The following is a 19,677-nucleotide window of genomic DNA, read 5'->3' as shown; positions in this document are numbered from 1 at the left end:
CTTTCTCATCAGAAGATAACTCTAGTAACTGGAAGAAATAGGTCAAACTGATTTTCCCCGTCCCCGTTTCCTCCAGTCTAGATACTGTGAACAAAGTTGATACAAACACTTTCCTTCAGTCAGCCTTGTGCTAAAGACTGGATCAGAAATCAATTCAAGGATTTAGATCTGACTGCATATAGCCTACCCCTTCCAGGGCCATTAACTGTTGCAGGGGAATATTTTCTGGTGACCGTAAACATTTGTATTTCCATTCTGTAAAAATGCAAACAGAATGCTGAGAACTCCCCCTGGCAACCAGACTTTCAAAAAGTTAGGAGGCATTATTTCATGTGACCCCTCTGCAAAGCTAAGGGAACCAAGTGGATATACACAAATGCCTCACTGTAGCAACACAGACAAATAACTTGTATATAAAGAATGGTCTTAAATTAAAAAAATACCATCCCTGGATACTGCAGCTAGGTCTAAGATTCATGCTTCAGCCTAGGCTGGGGCAGAGCAAGTATTGCAAAGGATGATAGGTATATCAGCTGGAGCAAGAGGACAGTAGAAAATAATTTTCCATGTCTGGCTCCATCTACATCCACAACCATTCATGCCAAGTAGAACAACGAACCCACTAGTCGTGAATCATAGAATCATAGAATCATAGAATATCAGAGTTGGAAGGGACCTCAAGAGGTCATCTAGTCCAACCCCCTGCTCAAAGCAGGACCAATTCCCAGCTAAATCATCCCAGCCAGGGCTTTGTCAAGCCGGGCCTTAAAAACCTCCAAGGAAGGAGACTCCACCACCTCCCTAGGTAACGCATTCCAGTGTTTCACCACCCTCCTAGTGAAATAGTTTTTCCTGATATCCAACCTGGACCTCCCCCACCGCAACTTGAGACCATTGCTCCTTGTTCTGTCATCTGCCACCACTGAGAACAGCCGAGCTCCATCCTCTTTGGAACCCCCCTTCAGGTAGTTGAAGGCTGCTATCAAATCCCCCCTCATTCTTCTCTTCTGGAGACTAAACAATCCCAGTTCTCTCAGCCTCTCCTCATAAGTCATGTGCTCCAGACCCCTAATCATTTTTGTTGCCCTCCGCTGGACTCTTTCCAATTTTTCCACATCCTTCTTGTAGTGTGGGGCCCAAAACTGGACACAGTATTCCAGATGAGGCCTCACCAATGTCGAATAAAGGGGAACGATCACGTTCCTCGATCTGCTGGCAATGCCCCTACTTATACAGCCCAAAATGCCGTTAGCCTTCTTGGCAACAAGGGCACACTGTTGACTCATATCCAGCTTCTCGTCCACTGTGACCCCTAGGTCCTTTTCAGCAGAACTGCTACCTAGCCATTCGGTCCCTAGTCTGTAGCAGTGCATGGGATTCTTCCGTCCTAAGTGCAGGACTCTGCACTTGTCCTTGTTGAACCTCATCAGGTTTTTTTCTGCCCAATCCTCTAATTTGTCTAGGTCTCTCTGTATCCGATCCCTACCCTCTAGTGTATCTACCACGCCTCCTAGTTTAGTGTCATCTGCAAACTTGCTGAGAGTGCAGTCCACACCATCCTCCAGATCATTAATAAAGATATTAAACAAAACCGGCCCCAGGACCGACCCTTGGGGCACTCCACTTGAAACCGGCTGCCAACTAGACATGGAGCCATTGATCACTACCCGTTGAGCCCGACGATCTAGCCAGCTTTCTATCCACCTTACAGTCCATTCATCCAGCCCATACTTCTTTAACTTGGTGGCAAGAATACTGTGGGAGACAGTATCAAAAGCTTTGCTAAAGTCAAGAAATAACACATCCACTGCTTTCCCCTCATCCACAGAGCCAGTTATCTCATCATAGAAGGCAATTAGGTTAGTCAGGCACGACTTCCCCTTCGTGAATCCATGCTGACTGTTCCTGATCACTTTCCTTTCCTCTAAATGTTTCATAATTGATTCCTTGAGGACCTGCTCCATAATTTTTCCAGGGACTGAGGTGAGGCTGACTGGCCTGTAGTTCCCCGGATCCTCCTTCTTCCCTTTTTTAAAGATGGGCACTACATTAGCCTTTTTCCAGTCATCTGGGACCTCCCCCGATCGCCATGAGTTTTCAAAAATAATGGCTAATGGCTCTGCAATCTCACCCGCCAACTCCTTTAGCACCCTCGGATGCAGCGCATCCGGCCCCATGGACTTGTGCACGTCCAGTTTTTCTAAATAGTCCCGAACCACTTCTTTCTCCACAGAGGGCTGGTCACCTTCTCCCCATGCTGTACTGCCCAGTGCAGCAATCTGGGAGCTGACCTTGTGCGTGAAGACAGAGGCAAAAAAATCATTGAGTACATTAGCTTTTTCCACATCCTCGGTCACTAGGTTGCCTCCCTCGTTCAGTAAGGGGCCCACACTTTCCTTGATTTTCTTCTTGTTGCTAACATACCTGAAGAAACTCTTCTTGTTACTCTTAACATCTCTTGCTAACTGCAACTTCAAGTGTGATTTGGCCTTCCTGATTTCACTCCTGCACGCCTGAGCAATATTTTTATACTCCTCCCTGGTCATTTGTCCAATCTTCCACTTCTTATAAGCCTCTTTTTTGCGTTTAAGATCAGCAAGGATTTCACTGTTTAGCCAAGCTGGTCGCCTGCCATATTTACTATTCTTTCTACACATCGGGATGGTTTGTTCCTGCAACCTCAATAAGGATTCTTTAAAATACAGCCAGCTCTCCTGGACCCCTTTGCCCTTCATGTTATTCTCCCAGGGGATCCTGCCCATCTGTTCCCTGAGGGAGTCAAAGTCTGCTTTTCTGAAGTCCAGGGTCCATATTCTGCTGCTCTCCTTTCTTCCTTGTGTCAGGATCCTGAACTCGACCATCTCATGGTCACTGCCTCCCAGGTTCCCATCCACTTTTGCTTCCCCTACTAGTTCTTCCCTGTTTGTGAGCAGCAGGTCAAGAAAAGCTTTGCCCCTAGTTGGTTCCTCCAGCACTTGCACCAGGAAATTGTCCCCTACGCTTTCCAAAAATTTCCTGGATTGCCTGTGCACCGCTGTATTGCTCTCCCAGCAGATATCAGGGTGATTAAAGTCTCCCATGAGAACCAGGGCCTGCGATCTAGCAACTTCTGCTAGTTGCCAGAAGAAAGCCTCGTCCACCTCATCCCCCTGGTCTGGTGGTCTATAGCTGACTCCAACCACGACATCACCCTTGTTGCTCCCACTTCTCAACTTTATCCAGAGACTCTCAGGTTTTTCTGCAGTATCATACCGGAGCTCTGAGCAGTCATACTCCTCTCTTACATACAACGCAACTCCCCCACCTTTTCTGCCCTGCCTGTCCTTCCTGAATAGTTTATATCCATCCATGACAGTACTCCAGTCATGTGAGTTATCCCACCAAGTCTCTGTTATTCCAATCACATCATAGTTCCCTGACTGTGCCAGGACTTCCAGTTCTCCCTGCTTGTTTCCCAGGCTTCTTGCATTTGTGTATAGGCACTTAAGATAACTCAATGATCGTCCCTCTTTCTCAGCATGAGACAGGAGTCCTCCCCTCTTGCGCTCTCCTGCTTGTGCTTCCTCCCAGGATCCCATTTCCCCACTTACCTCAGGGCTTTGGTCTCCCATGAGCTTGAGTCAACTCTCAAACAATGAATTTAAGGAGTATGAGAATACCAGTGTGTGTAATATAAGCTTATAAGGAAGTTTAGAGCTAAAGTGTTCATCTTAAGTAAGTGTTTTGTAACCAGATGTGCAACAGACTAAATGAAGGAGGGCATGGGAAGAAAAGAGGAGAACTGGGGGTGTTTTCACTTCATCACTCGGATCAATCCCACTGCTAGAAGAGCTCCTATAACCATTGGTAATGCAGCAGGCAACTTCTTGAAGGCCATCTTATCATCCTGCTCCCACAATTCCCATTATATAGCCAGCTACAGGAGCAGTTGGCATGTCCAATGTTGGAAGCAAAGGAAGCAACAGGAAGGTCAGATGAGGCTTAAAGAGACTTTTACCAGTTACAAGCTCTCTCATTCAAGTCCCTACCTACTATTAAGTTATATAAAAGGTCTTACATAATGGTACCAGTAGTTAGCTGAGTGATTGAGACGACACTATCAACTTGAAATTACAAAACCTTGTATGTAATTGTTCTTACCATAGTTACAAGTAATCCCCAAAATTACTATGACTGAAAAGAGAGGGTTCGCACTTTTTTAGTTTATTTACTTGTGCATTTGACAACACTTAGTGAACCTGACCCTATGCAGTTTTTGTGAACAACATTCTCAGAGCTTTGAAAAAATGGGTGTTTAGCAGTAATAGTGAAGCAGAGCCGAAATGAAGAGTGAACAGTCAGCAAACAGGTGTATGCATATACAATGAAAGAGCATGCAGAAGGAGAGGTGTTCCTCTTAGGCCAACCCAAAAGACTCTTCTCAAAAACAAGGTGGGGGAAAAAGCCAGAAGCCATCACATTTTAAAAAAAGAATGGTTTTAAAAATTTAAAGACATGCTATTTTAAGGGTTCAGTAGCGCAAAACTGAGGATTTTTAATTAGCCTGTTCAAAAAAGAAAATTAAATTGCCAGGATCCCTTAAAAAATGCCCCAGAATTTGTGATAAGGATTGATGCTACTTACCATATTGGATCTTCTAGAGTCAGAGCTAGAATCAGGAACCTTTAATCCAAGTACTATACAGTGTAAAAAAACAGCACTATTTTCCTTATTTTTTTTAATTAACATTTTTGTGATTTTAAATTCTAAAACATTTGTTACTGTAACACAGTAGCTGGGCAGGGTAAAGGCTCTCCGCCTAGACACAACTGGCACAGATCCATAGAGACAACCCACGGTACCCATATGCACCATCACAGCGAGCCATACAACCCTCTCTCCATCCACCAATATACATACATGTGACGTGGATTATGTAAGCACATGAAGAATCAGTATATCCATAAGCAAGTGTGTGCGCAAAGGGTGCAACTGTTAATTAAGTTTCCAGTTTATTGAAGTCCTGGATAGTATTTTGCAACTGACATGATCCTTCTCTTTCAAATAAAGGTACTTCACTAAAAACTAAAAGAATTCACAGAGGTGCGGATGGGCTATATCTAACTAAGAGGACTGTGCAGTCCTGGCAACGGCCTGCAATGACAGATCTCCAAATCTGGTGCTGGAGAGCAGTCACTTTCTAGACAGCAGTACCCATCAGTTCAGGGTCAGGACTGCACCAAAGCTCTATTGAACACACCAATCTTTGGGGAAAACTCAATCTGACACACCCCAAAAGAAATCCAGCTACAATATCCAGCACCTCCAAGGGGCTTCACTCTCCACATTTGTCCTACAAATTCTCTAACCTCATTCTTCAATGGCACTGGGGCTTTTTCCTCTTCACTTATGTCTTTACTTGTAGAGATCATGGAGTTCTTCCTGAGGCTCTGCTGCCTATTAGAGTCATATTGGCAATATTTGGGGAAGGTAGCTGTGGACTGACCTATGTGCATAGAGTATGGACGTTTCTTAAGAAGCGTGGACAGGTTTCACTCAGGTAAGAAGGGAAACAAAACAACCACTAGAGCAGGTGAGGTACTATAGACTCTAAGACATCTTCACTTGGTGAGTGCGCTCATGTCTCCTCAAGGAGCCTGACTCCGTGAAGTCTTGAGCACAGTAAGCACAAGAGTAGGGTTTTTCTCCAGTATGGATCCGCTGATGACGCTGTAGTGATGCCAGCCGCGTGAAGGTTCCACCACACTCCTCACAGTAGAAAGGGCGCTCTCCAGAGTGAGTTTGCTGATGCCTTTTCAACCTGAGCAGCTGGATAAAGGACTTTCCACATTCTTGACACTGATATGGTTTGTCCTGTCGGTGGATCACCTTGTGTTTCGACAGCAAATTAGGTTTATGGAAACCTTTACCACATGTTGGACAGATGTAAGGTTTAGACTGTTCTCCTCCAGGCTTTTGGTCATCTGAACACTGCTGATAGGTATCTCCGCCACCATTTTGGTTCTGGTGCACTGAAGACCATGGGTTCCTAACCATACCGTTTCCCAAAATTTTTGAACGTTCAATCTTGTGGACGTTGCGTAGGTGCCTCCAGACATCAGCCGTGCGGATGAACCCCTTGTCACACTCTGGACACTTGTGTGGCCTGTCACTAGAATGAATGAGCTTGTGCATTCGCAAGTTCGCAGCACGGAAGAACTCTTTGCCACAGATTGGGCATCGGTATGAATGCTCTGTCAGGTGGATCTGTTTGTGTTCCTGTAATTCACCCAGATCCTGGAAAGAGGCACCACACTTCTTGCACCTATAAGGCAAAGCTTCTCCAGAGATGGGCTCCAGGTCCTCCTCACCAAAGGCATCAATAAGAATGATGTTTTCATCATCCTCACTTAGCCCTCCCTGAGGTTCCTCAGAGTGCTCAGAGGAGTAAAGCTCCAGATCCTCATCTTCACACTGCAGGTCAAAGTTGGTGCTGGAGGTGACAAACACCGCAGCGGTGGTTGAATCACGCTTCTGGTAGTAGTTGTCATAGGTTTCCTCCTCTTCACACTGCAATTCTACAGGGAGTTCCTGTCTAACTGAAGGTCCAGCAAGGCTGCAAGCAGGACTAGATGGTGGTGAGTAATCTTCCTCTACCTCCAGCTGGAGGCTGACTTTGCGACCCATCCGTTCAGAGATATGGCTGGAGTCATCTGAATGCTCCTCACCTGTGTCACAAGTGTCATTATCAGACTCCCAGTCCACCTCCACATCCATCCTGTGGTGTCATAGAAGGTGCTTACTGATGAGTGATCATAGAGACATATACATATGTTCTCTCATGATTAGACCTTTTCATCTTCAGCTCCAATTGCAGCCTCCTGGGGAAGGAGAGAGAGGAGGAAGGGAGGGAGGCAAGGAGAGGGAAAAAAATATTTCAGTACCTGACTTGCTGAAGTTGATGTCATGAAAAGTGAACAAAGGATACTGAGACATTTGCCAGTCTAGTTCCCCAGAGGATACCCTGCTATTTTACTACACTGGCATATGGAAAATTCGTTTAATTGAAATATTTAATTAGCCACAAGTAATGCAAGATTTTCTCCTTTGTTTTATCATAAAATAAAGTAGAAAAATCTCATTCTCTCTTGTACCTGGATGACCCATATGCAACTACCTCAAATAGTTGGTGATGTGATATTTTGCACCTTCTAATTTGTTTTTCTTTTCTAACAATTATTTAGAAGTTAGTACCCCTTCTCTTTGAGCACTTCTGTTTCCATTCTCCATACCCATATTAAATTTTCATAAAATGTGACTTGTTAGATCTGAACTCTGCTGGCCCAGATATATTGCTACAGGATCTATCCACTTTTCTGACAATTAAGCTAAGTAAAGCACTTTTCTAGCTATAGTGCATACATGGCCCCCGTTAATATTACATCAGTATCTGAGCATAGAGTCTAAATCTAACATTCATCTTCACAATACCTTGTGAGGGAGGGAAGGGCTATCACCACCATTGTACGGATTGACAATTGAGGCACAGAGAGGCGAAGTGACTTGCCCAAGTTCACAAAAGAAGTCTGTGGGATCAGGGACTTGAACCCAGACTGCCAAAATCCTAAACTAGGGACCTAACTAGTTGACTATCATTATCCACTGTCTGCATGTGTAGTGTGCACCGGGGTACACAGTAGAAGCAGCAGGTGCATTTTCTTTCTTTATTATTTTAGTCTCTGTCCCTTTAATCTCAGGCAAATCCAAAAACATGTCTGAGTTCTCCATTTTCTTTGAAAGTTCCCCAGAAGATATCATCTCTCATTGCTAGCTGGTGCAAGTCAGACTGGGGGCTAGTACTGTATAATTTATTCAATATTTTAAACTACGTTAAATCGAGAGCTGCAATCCCTACTGACCATGCACCTTCTTCTGCCTACTTGGCCTATTTCTTTTCAGAATATTTTAAAGTTTCCATATCAGAGAGCCCCTGCATCTGACCAATTAACAAATGGGTCCTTTCAGCAGGAGCCAGCTTGAGATATTCAAACTCACCAGGCCAGAGCCGTAACAAGGAATTTTAGTGCCCAGGGCAAGCAAGCTTATTTGCATCCCCTAAAGGCAATGTGTAGGGGGATATGGGGGGGGGGGGTCACATGCCTCCTAGATTTCTGCCTTCCATTTAGCACAGAGATTTTCAAACTGTGGGGCATACTCCCCAGGATGTCCATCCCAATTTGAAAACCATTGCCTCCTGCCAGGAGCCGGTGAATCGGAAGCTGGTGGGAGCTGCTCTCTGCTCAGGCCCCTAGCTCTCCGTGCTGTGGGGGGCCAGGGTGCTAGCTGACTGCCCGGCAGCCATCCCTGCCTTGTTTCCCAAGCTTGGCCACCTCTGCACGGCCAGGCACTCCCCAGGCAGGCAGGGCAACACAGACCGGCCTGTGCCTCATACGCATTCGTCTCTCCCGCAACGGAGCCTGGCGCTGGCCAGTGATGCCCCTGGAGCCAGCCCCTGCTTGCAGAGCCCAGCTGCCATGAGATGCTCCCAGAGGTGCTCGCTGGCCACTGCCCTGGCACTCCTGGCTCTGTTGCTGCTGAGCTGGGCAGCCGGGCTCTACAAGCAGGGATTGGCTCCAGGGAGCATTGCTGGCTGGCACTGGGCTCCTTTAGGGAGAGGCAAGTGTGTGTTGGGGGTTAGCTTGGAGCTGTTCCGCCCATCGTGCCTGGGAAGCACCTGTCTGTGCAGAGGTGGCCTGGCACAGGGAGTAGGGCAGAGAGGGCTGCCAGGCAGCCAGCCAGCGCCCTGGCTCCCACAGCACAGAGAGCCAGCGGCCTGAGAGGCTTCCACCAGCTTCTGATCCACTGGCTCCTGGCAGGAGGCGACGGTTTCAAACTCCGCTAAATGGAAGGCAGAAATCTAGGGAGAGGGGCACGTGACCCCACCCTGGTTATGGCTCTGCATTAGGCAACAACAGATTTTTTTGCGGCCATGACAGCCTCCAAAATGTGGGCAGAGATTGTGGGGGGCAAAGTAGCAGTCCCTCCCTGCAGCCCCCAGCTGTTGCTCCTGAATAGCCATTACCAAGGGCAGCAATGCAGAGTCTTGGTGTTTGTGCTGGCGCTGCCGCTTCGGAGGCTCCAGGCTCTGGAGATACATGGGGCTGGTGTGCACGGCCATAGGCGCCGACTCCATGGGTGCTCCGGGCCTGGAGCACCCACAGGGAAAAATCAGTGGATGCTCTGCACTCACTGGCAGCCAAGCTCCCCTCCCCCGCCCAGCACCTCCTTCTCCCCAAGCGGGCCGTGTCCCTGCTCCTCCGCCTACCTCCCAAGCGTTTCCCACCTGGCCACCGCCAAACAGCTATTTGGCAGCCTTAGCGTGCTCAGGGGTGGGAAGTGAGGAGCGGGAACGTGGTGCGCTCAGGGGAGGAGGTGGGGAAGGGGCAGGGATTTGGGGAAGTGGTTGGAATTGGGGCAGGGCCTCATGGAAGGGGTGGAGTGGGGACAGAGCCGGGGGGGACAGGAGGGTCAAGCACCTAGGGGAAATTGGCACCTATGTGCACAGCGCCGGCTCTTCTCAGTGGAGGCAGCTGCAGTGTTTGGTCACCAGGGCACTCCCCTGTTCCTGCCTGGGGCACAGGGAGCCTGGGACTCCGCAGTTAGCCGGTGTGTTCCTGACCCAACTTCCCTGAGAAGAGCACTCGCTGGAGGGCCGTGGGAGGCAGGGACAGAGAAACACGGCAGAGCTTCCCCTGCTTGGGTCGACACTCACTGTTTACAGTTGCTGTAGCTATCCCAGCAGCTCAATGGCGCTGGGCTGCTGCAGAGCTTGGCAGCTCCCCAGCAGGATGAGGGGCTCCCTCTCCGTGACAGGCTCTGAGCACTAGAATAGGAGCAAATCCTGGGTGCACTCAACAGGGAGCTCTACTTCCTACTGCTCTCCCACTACATAAATAAATGTCCAGGATTTAGACATATATATGTGCATATTTATTCATTTTTCCTAATGTTAATTAAGTACTTTAGGAAAAATTGTCAGAGTGACCACCAGCAAGAGTTGGCGGCCGCACTCTGAGGCCACCAAAAATGTCATTGTGAGAACCCCTGGTCTAAAGGTCTAATCTTTAATTCCCAGGACCAAAACTCCCAGAGGAAGACAAGCTTCTTTCAGCAACCAGGGTCTTTATCATAAGATTCATGTTAAGTATGTTACTAGAGACACACGGTGAGTGAGGTAATATCTTTTATTGGACCAACTTCTTTTGGTGAAAGAGACAAGCTTTTGAACTCACAGAGAGCTCTTCTTTAGGTCTGGGAAAGGTGATCAGAGTGTGACAGTTAAATAAGTGATGGAACTGATTGTTTAGCATAAGGAATTCACACATGCTGCAAGAGACCATTTAAGGTGAAGTGGGTAGTTAACACCTTTGCAGTTGTAGGACAAAAGAGGATTAATAGGTTACAAATTTTTGTAGTGAGCTATAAATCCAGTATGTTTATTAACACCATGATTTTTAGCGCTTAGCAAAGCTCCCAGGTTAATCTTTTGAAGGTGGTGTGCAGATTTCATTTAAGAAGGAGGACAGAGATCAGATATGGAATGATTGCTTTATGAGAAATGTTCGCCCACAGGCCATATGGTATTTTGTTTTGTTTTTTTAATCAATTTTCTGTGAGAGTTTGACAGCATGGTGATTCTCATTTCACCCACACAGTTGTTATTGGGGCATTTAGTGCACTGGAGAATGTACACCAGATGTTAAGCCAATTACCTCACCCACCTCATCTCTCTCATATCCTGGGACCGACCCAGACACCACCATCACTGCATGCCATGTTGCTAGAGACATTTAATTTTTATGAGTATCACCAGGAAGCTTTGCCACCAAGTATTTCTTTCCGGATACTACTAATAAAATGTAAGCTACAAGCTCCAGCCACTGTAGAAAGACTGTACAATCAACCCCATAGCAATGAGCAGCTGAGGATGGGCACGGGACAAAAGAAGCTGCCGAAGCTCATGCTATGAGGAAGTTTTGTGTTGTAAATGGCTTGTCTAGTTTTTGGATAGACTTTACAAAAACTAGAAGCTCATACTGTTCACTCTCAAAATCACCAGGGGCAAGAAAGCATTGTGATCTCTTTAGTCATCTCCAGCCTGTCAGTATAACTTGCATTATTGTGAAACTCTTCAGGATCTTCCAGACCATTGGTAACAATCAGCTGGTCCCACAAAGAGGAGATTTTGGAAAAAATGAACAAGTTGAGAAAAGATTTTTTAACTATAACCCAAGACACAAAATCTATGGCTGAGTGCTAAATAGCAGGAAGTTGTGCCGGGGAGGAAGGAAGAGGAAGAGAATTAGGAAAGAATTGCTGAAACACTTTGACCAGGTGATGATGCGAGTACTCTGATTTCTCAAACCTATGGTTTTTTTCTTAACATGTGCAAGTTTAAATTGTCAGCTACTTCCCCATGCAAGTGGTTCCCAACTAATTTTGCCAATACCCACTCTGACCGCTCAACTTATAAGACAGATCCAAGACTGTTAAGTCAAGAGAGGTGGGTCTATTCCTTTGCAGACTTCCTTAACATATGGTAGGATGAGGAAAGTGCAGATTCAGTAATTTCTGCAGTGCCTTTTTTTTTTTTTTTTTTTTTTTTTAAGTTAGAGTGGTGGAGAGGACTTTTTCCTCCTGATTTTGTACATATTCAGCATGTTTGGTTTAAAAAAAACAAACATGCACAAATCTAACCTTAAAAACTAATACAGATTGAGGTACTTGTATATGCTGAAGGGCTGCCACAATATTTTTGATCTATATTTTTCTATATCATAGTTTCTGGATTCAGTAGTTGATAATTATTAAAAATATCATTAATTATGTGTGCATCCAAAACACAAATGGGATTTCTCCAATTCTTCCCTATGGAATGTCTAGATTCCAAGGAGGAACATGGGTTTTCTGCACAATTGGACATAAGTAATTTCCCCAAACCACACAGGCTTCCTGAAAGGATTGTGCTCTCATTTAAGGCATATCAAAGATCAGTTTGTAGGGAACTCCTCCCCAATGTGCCCCCAGACTTTTGTTGCTTCTGCAGCTTCCCTCCCCTTTTCCTGACACTCCTTCCCCACTGTTCCTTTTAAAAGAGTCCAGTGTCCCACTAGAATGAACACTAAGGTCTACCCTAGGAATTTACATAAGTATAACTACATCTTAGGGAGGTGAGAAATCCACACCCCTGAGAGGCATAGCTATACTGACCTAACCCCCAGAATACTTCTTTCGTCAACCTAGCTACCACAGCTCAGGGAGGTGGATTACCTACTCTGAAAGAAGAATCCTCCCCGTTGGCATAGGTAGTGTTTATACTGAAGTGCTGAAGCAGTGCAGCTGAAGCGTTTTCAGTGTAGACAAGCCCTAAAATAAACCCAAATTGCCAATCTAGCCCAATCTCTATTACAGATTAGGATGAGTTCATCACGGGAACAGATTATCCCACACCTACCTACTGGGGTTTCTTGCCCTTTGAAGCATCTGGTGCTGGCCACTGTCAGAGGGATGCCCAACTACACGGACCACAGACCTAATCTAGTATGGCCATCCCCTTATACCTAACAAAAAGAACAGGAGTACTTGTAGCACCTTAGAGACTAATAAATTTATTAGAGCATAAGCTTTCGTGGACTACAGCCCACTTCTTCGGATGCATCCGAAGGTGCCACAAGTACTCCTGTTCTTCTTTTTGCGGATACAGACTAACACTGCTGCTACTCTGAAACCTGTCATTATACCTAACAGACATCCTACATGTACCTCAGCTTCACTTTGCTTATGTAACATGGTCTTCCCACACCCCTCTCCTCCTACAGTCCCTCTACATCTCTCTCTATTCCCTGCGGTCTCCCAATTTCCTCTTGCTGAGTTTTGTCCAAGTTCTGCTCCAAGTGATTAAGATTTCTCTGAGTCCAAGTGCCTGTCTTCTCCAAAATAGAAAACCAAGCCTGTATTTTAGAAGGCAAAATGAATTTTCCAAAATACTAGTCACTTGAGAACTCTCCCAACTCTCTCTGGCTTTGCCCAACTACCACTTATTTTCTCCCCCTCCAGACCAGGGTTTACCTCTCAATTTCCCATCCCTCACCTCCTGGTTGTACCAGTTTCCTTGGCCCCTCTTTTCCTTTATCTATCCACAGGGAGTTTCAATAGTGAAACTAACATACATTAATGAATTTATTCCTCAGTGCCAGGCAGAGCTCTGCAAGACTCTCGGACATCCTTACTCCTATTCTAGCAGTGCTTTTCATACACCTGCTGAAAACACTCATCTTTTAGACTGTGTCTGCCCCACTCCTCTCTTCTTTGCTGACATTACCTTCTGCTAGCCTTTCAATGCAACCCTCCCAGCCACTGGCATAGCAATGCCTGGATCCTCACGGGTGCTGCTGCACCTGTTGGCTTGAAGTGGTTTCCATTATATACAGCATTTACAGTTTGGTTCAATGGCTCTCAGCACCCTCACTGTACAAATTGTTCCCGCACCCCTGTGTATCCTCGTCACTCTGCACCACCTACTCTGCCCATGGTCTGCAACCCCTCCCCACACTGCTACAGCCGGGCCATTCCTGCAGAGCAAGGTCCACTCCTGTACCCCCTTCCCCACACTAGCATGGCACACACATCTCCTCCCACCCTTGCTAGCAGGAGCAGCCTCCTGCGGGTTGCCCCTTCCCTCCTGGGCCTTGTGACTTGGCAGGGCCAGGCCGAGAACGGGGAGGAAATGGGGTACGCAGACCTGCTCCCCAGCCCCCCGGAGCAGCCAGCTGGTACCCGGTGGGGAGGGGCAGCAGCCCGGCCATGGCCGGCGGGAAAGGCGCCGGGGCAGGCAGCAGCTCCCCGCCGCGAGCGGGGCGGAGGGTGACCCAGGCTGGGGGGCAGGGAGGAACCGCGGCTAGTTACCGGCGCTCCCAGGACTGGAACCGCTCACACGGGGGAGGCCCCTGCTCTGCAGCCGAGCTCCGCACGGCGCCGGCCGGCAGACCCAGCCTGCCTCGGCCCGACAGCCTCCCCCAGGCGCCACTCACAGCCCGACCCGGCCGGCGGAGGCCATTGTCTGCCGGACCGCCTGCAGGAAGGAAAAAAACAAACACCCCCGTGTGACTGACAGAGCCAGAGCCCGCCCCCCGCGCTGCCCAACCCGTCTGACTGAGACAGAGACAACCCCGCCCTGCTGTGACTGACAGCCGGAGACCAGCCCCCCACACCCAACTGCACAGCCTCCTCTGACTGACAGAGCTAGAAACCCCCCCCCCTCCATAGGCCTGCTGTGACTGACAGCCAGAAACCGCCCACCTCCCACCCCTCTGCACAGTCCAGGCGTGACTGACAGAGCGCCAGAGACCACGCCTCCCGCATCCTTCTGCACAGCACCGGTGTGACTGACAGAGCCAGAGACCAATACCATCCCCCCTCCTCCTCCCACTTCACAGCTCCGGTATGATTGACAGAGCAAGAGACCAGTCCCCCCACCCACCCCTCTGCGACTGACAGAGCCAGAGACCAATACCATCCTCCCTCCTCCTTCTACGTCACAGCTCTGGTGTGATTGACAGAGCAAGAGCCTGCCCCCCCAAGACCCCACCCCTCTACACAGCCCCAGTGACCAGTCCCCCTGCCCAGTCCCCCTGCCCACTGCAGAACCCCACTGTGACCGACAAAGCCAGAGACTATCTCCTCCCCCACCCTTGTGCACAGCCCTGCTGTGATTGACAGGGCCATATCAGTCTTATCCCACCTCTCTCCCAACCTGATTGTTACTGACAGAGCCAGAGACCATCCTCCCTTCTGCACAGTCCCTGTGTGACTGACAGAAGCAGAGATACAATCTTGCCCCCTTGCACAGTCCCAGTCACTGTGAAGGAGCCTGACATCAAGACAATCACAGATGTATCTATATTAGCAAGTTCAGGAGCAGACTAGTCTGTGGAATCCTTGATAAACAACAACAAAATACTTCTCCAGGAACAACAAAGAATGTAAAAGCCAAATTGGATTCCTCCCTGAGAAATGAACCACCAACTTTTTTACTCTAAATACAGTTAAAAAAGTTGAAAAACATAATTCCCTACCCTACTACATAAATGCCCCTGAAAGCGGAAGATATGTCTGTTCCATAACCTTTAAAAGTATTTGACTCTGTGGAAGTTGGAAAAAAGCACAAACATTTTAGTTTTCTAGAAAAAGCAAAAGTCAGGCTAACTTTAACAGCTAATAACGCAAGACTTCCAGGCAGGGCCTGGGCAAGTAAAAAAACAAACAAACAAAAAACAGTAAGAAAGCTTATTTTAACCTTGTGTTAGATAAAAATGGAATGCAGACTATAGCAAGAACTGCTAAGAAAAGTAAGGTATCAGGAAGAAATATGTATAAACAAAATGCAGTTGTTAATTATTACTGTATGTAACAAAAGGTATAAATGCTTGCCTTAGCTGTTTATTTAACGGAGACCTACCTCAGGAGGGGAACCTCTGCCCGTAAGTACTTTTCCCTTGCAAGTGTTAAAAAAATAAATAAAACTGCCTTTGACAGGTTGCAACCGACATAAAAGAACAAGAGTACTTTACTCTCACAGAACTTGGGAGACAGACCTGTCCTCGCTTACAGACAACCCCCCAACGTAAAGCAAATACTCACCAGCAACCACACATCACTGAACAAAACCATTGACCCAGGAACCTATCCTTGTAACAAAGCCCGATGCCAACTCTGTCCACATATCTATTCAAGTGACATCATCATAGGACCTAATCACATCAGCCATACCATCAGGGGCTCGTTCACCTGCACATCTACCAATGTGATATATGCTATCATGTGCCAGCAATGCCCCTCTGCCATGTTCATTGGCCAAACCGGACAGTCTCTACGCAAAAGAATTAATGGACACAAATCTGACATCAGGAATCATAATACTCAAAAACCAGCGGGAGAACACTTTAACCTGTCTGGCCATTCAATGTCAGACCTGCGGGTGGCTATCTTACAACAGAAAAACTTCAAAAACAGACTCCAACGAGAGACTGCTGAACTGGAATTGATATGCAAACTAGACACAATCAACTCAGGATTGAATAAGGACTGGGAATGGCTGAGCCATTACAAACATTGAATCTATCTCCCCTTGTAAGTATTCTCACATTTCTTATCAAACTGTCTGTACTGGGCTATCTTGATTATCACTTCAAAAGTTTTTTTTCTCTTACTTAATTGGCCTCTCAGAGTTGGTAAGACAACTCCCACCTGTTCATGCTCTCTGTATGTGTGTATATATATCTCCTCAATATTTATTCCACTCTATATGCATCCGAAGAAGTGGGCTGTAGTCCACGAAAGCTTATACTCTAATAAATTTGTTAGTCTCTAAGGTGCCACAAGTACTCCTGTTCTTTTTGCGGATACAGACTAACACGGCTGCTACTCTGAAACCTGACATAAAAGAAAGAACTTGTTTTTTCCCCCCTCCCCAACTCAAAAGGGCACTCTGGGCTTACCTTTAAACTCTCTGAACAGAACTGATGGGAAACAAACTAATTTATGTACAAGGCAACCAACCATCCCTGATCCCTACAAGACACAGAGGAATAAAATAGATGCAACTTCAGCCCTACTCTTCACAGCATATACATCAGTGCACTATCAAATCTACTAGAGAACTCTCCAAATCCAGGACTCTATAGTAAACCAACTCAGATGTACAATGCCTGCACTGTGCAAATTAGCTGTCATATTATCACCCACACAAAATAGTCTGCAAAGGAACCTACACCTGCTACAAATATACCGCAACATATGGATTCTACAGGTCAACCTTGAAAAAGTAAGAATAAGGATTCTCCCCCAAAAAGCTTTTAACAATCCAAATACATTTAAAAAACACATTATTTTGGAAAATGCAGAAATAGAACAGGTTGAATTATACATATCTGAGCTCCATCATGGAACTTCAGGCTTTCTGTAAAAACATTAGGAGAAAAAAATATGCTTTCAGGCCATTTATACCATAAAAGAAACCAATGAGTAAATAAAATACACCAATAAAACTACTACTGAAATTATTTGACAACATAATCTAATGCACCCTATATTATGGGAACAGAGTCTGAGGCCAAACCTGTTACAGCCAAAAATACCAAGTTGAAACTTTGATAGAAACCCCTCAGTTCTGCAAGCAAGCATAATGTCTACATAGCAACTCATCCAAGAATGGCTGCACAACAGAGATGAAATGTTTATTTCCATTTTCCAAGCCATCCTAGAGAGAGAGGGGAAAAAAAAAAAAACTTCTGGTGCCTCCTGTATGAAAGCAACACATACGTCCTCTACAGCAAATCACTAGAAGATTAACAATTCAAACCAACTGACTTGATTGACAGAGCCTGAAACCAACCTGCACTTCAAATCATGGAGATGCAATCTGGTACTCTTTCACCTGTGGCAGATATTTGTGTTGTTGTTGGTGCACAGTTCTGACCATCATTCTCAAAATGTTTCTGTACCTTTTGTCTCTGAGGAGTGGTATCTTTAAACCAAACCCTCTGTTGACTGATGCATTGCTTTTCAACAGATCTGAGGGCATAATTAGAACAACAGGTAATTCTTAGGAATTTTTCTTTAAAATCTGTATATGGCATATTTAAATATAAAATATCTTTATTAAAGATAATCAATAAATCACAGTTACTATTTCCAGAGTTGGTGAAAGAGAGCACAGTACTGACTGGAAAAAAAAGATATCTGCAAGGAAGAATTGTGCTGGTGAGGTTACATGGAAAGGGAAGAAAATAGAGAGTAAGCCACCTGATTAGACAGAGACCTCTGCCTTCTTTCAAATCTCAATCCTGGTAAATCACAATCCAGACTAATGGGCAGCTGTTTCACCCCCTACCCTGCAACCTTGGATACCTTGGAGCTGAAATAGCTCCCACCTGGGCCACTCACAAACAGGTTTCCCTGAGTGTCTATCTGCAACTGCAGTCTGACAGTCACACTTGGGTTACACTCTGGCTCTCACCAGCCTTGGTTATATGGCAGGGTGACCCCAACACACCCAATATGCCCGGTACTGCCCAACTCTCTCCCAGACAATACAAGTTATATTAAGTCACTTACTCCTTTAAACGAATAATATGCACACAACTCGTCACCCCAAATGGAGCTACCCAGACACATCAATTTAAAATTAACTTGTTTTATCTAATCTAGTGTATTAATTACAAAGAGATACATTTTGAGTACAAGTAATGAGGCATAAAAGTCAGAAAATGGCTACAAGTAAAACATAGATATGATATTTACTATTACCTGATTTAACAAACTACATTAGATTCAAGCAAAATTTCTCACCACATGCTTTCAGCAGTCTTACTGACCCAACCCTGTAGGTCAGGATCCCTTCTCCCCAGAGTCCAACAAATGCTTCCTTTGTTGCTTCAGGTGCAGCGAATGTGATGGGCTGGGGTACCTTGGGGTGTTTGTCCCTCCTTTTTATAGTTTCAGTCCCCTTCTTGAAAAACATTTCCAGATGGGCAGTAGGAGATAAAGAGTGTATGTGGAAGGATGTTCCCTGTTGCTTTTTTCTCACCTGAATGAGCTTTCTTTCCCCCCCCCCTCGCTGCTTGATGACTCTGTTTACTACATTAATGCAGGACAGACCTCTTTGCCAATCTTGGATTGGGCAGGGCTGTAGGGTTTGGAACATGTGTTAGTAACACCATACAGTAGAAATTTATAATTTCACATTTCAATGTTGCGAAATACTGGCCACTGACCAGCAAATTTTGAGTTTTCAAATGATACCTTACAAGGCATACGTTGTACCAAGACGATTACAACAGTGTGTAGGGTGTGAATACAGGGGTTTATTCTATCACAAAGCCCGTTTTTCAGCTGAATATGTGCAGAAAGGGATTTTACTCTTTTAAAAAGGGGTTAAAAAGGCAGGAGCTAGAAAAAGATTACAAAAAACCCGCACTTCCCCTATCTTGTCTGTCTGTCATAACTATTTAGGTTGGCTCTGACCCTACAATCAATTGGAGTCATGCCAGTGGTCACTCACATCCCCATGGAGCCCTGGGATGCAAGGATCTGCCCACGCAGACCTGATGGCAGGATCAAGGCCTTATATTGGGAGTTCTTCCTGCCAAGTCCTTCATCTTCATAAGAGTGCAGCAATCATACCTAGCACATTGTGAGCACTAATGGAATATAAATGATTATAGGGAGCTCCTTGTGGCAAAGGGCCTATCTTAGTACATCTTTATTAATGGGGCTAACTCTTTATTTCTCTCTGCCCTTTCCATACTTTCTCTCTCTCTTTCTCTCTCTCTCTCCCTCCCCATCTACACTATTAAGGCTCTAGCGATGAAGAAAGGAAGGACAGTGAGAAAAAATTGTATAAAAATAGGAGGGGGGAAAGGTATCCTTGGGCCTGGTTAACTAAAATTGTCTTTCAGGGAAGAACTTTATATTATAGGGGAAGTTTCATCCACACACTGAGTCAGCCATTTCCACCCTTCCAGCTTTAGAATCATAGAATATCAGGGTTGGAAGGGACCTCAGGAGGTCATCTAGTCCAACCCCCTGCTCAAAGCAGGACCTAATCCCAACCAAATCATCCCAGCCAGGGCTTTGTCA

At 46.0% G+C, this 19,677-nt stretch overlaps 1 protein-coding gene across 1 annotated transcript; it reads right to left on the bottom strand.

Annotated features, from left to right (window-relative positions):
* Positions 1–4,187: 4,187 nt before the first annotated feature.
* LOC128841961 (zinc finger protein 253-like) lies at positions 4,188–14,144 on the bottom strand. The gene is made up of 2 exons (XM_054037521.1): positions 13,945–14,144; positions 4,188–6,860 (listed from the first exon to the last, which is right to left on the bottom strand). The coding sequence occupies exon 2, from the start codon at positions 6,754–6,756 to the stop codon at positions 5,590–5,592; it is 1,167 nt and encodes a 388-aa protein (XP_053893496.1). The 5' UTR covers positions 6,757–6,860; positions 13,945–14,144; the 3' UTR covers positions 4,188–5,589.
* Between the last annotated feature and the right edge of the window lie 5,533 nt (positions 14,145–19,677).

The sequence above is a fragment of the Malaclemys terrapin genome, chromosome 8 (assembly GCF_027887155.1).
Source record: "Malaclemys terrapin pileata isolate rMalTer1 chromosome 8, rMalTer1.hap1, whole genome shotgun sequence".
NCBI lineage: Eukaryota > Metazoa > Chordata > Testudines > Emydidae > Malaclemys > Malaclemys terrapin.
The sequence above is the reverse complement of the archived record's forward strand: the minus strand, read 5'-3'. Positions and strand labels throughout refer to the sequence as shown.

Bases quoted from the DNA above. Each gene is read 5' to 3' on its own strand.
- LOC128841961 (XM_054037521.1), bottom strand. From the start codon at position 6,756: ATGGATGTGGAGGTGGACTGGGAGTCTGATAATGACACTTGTGACACA.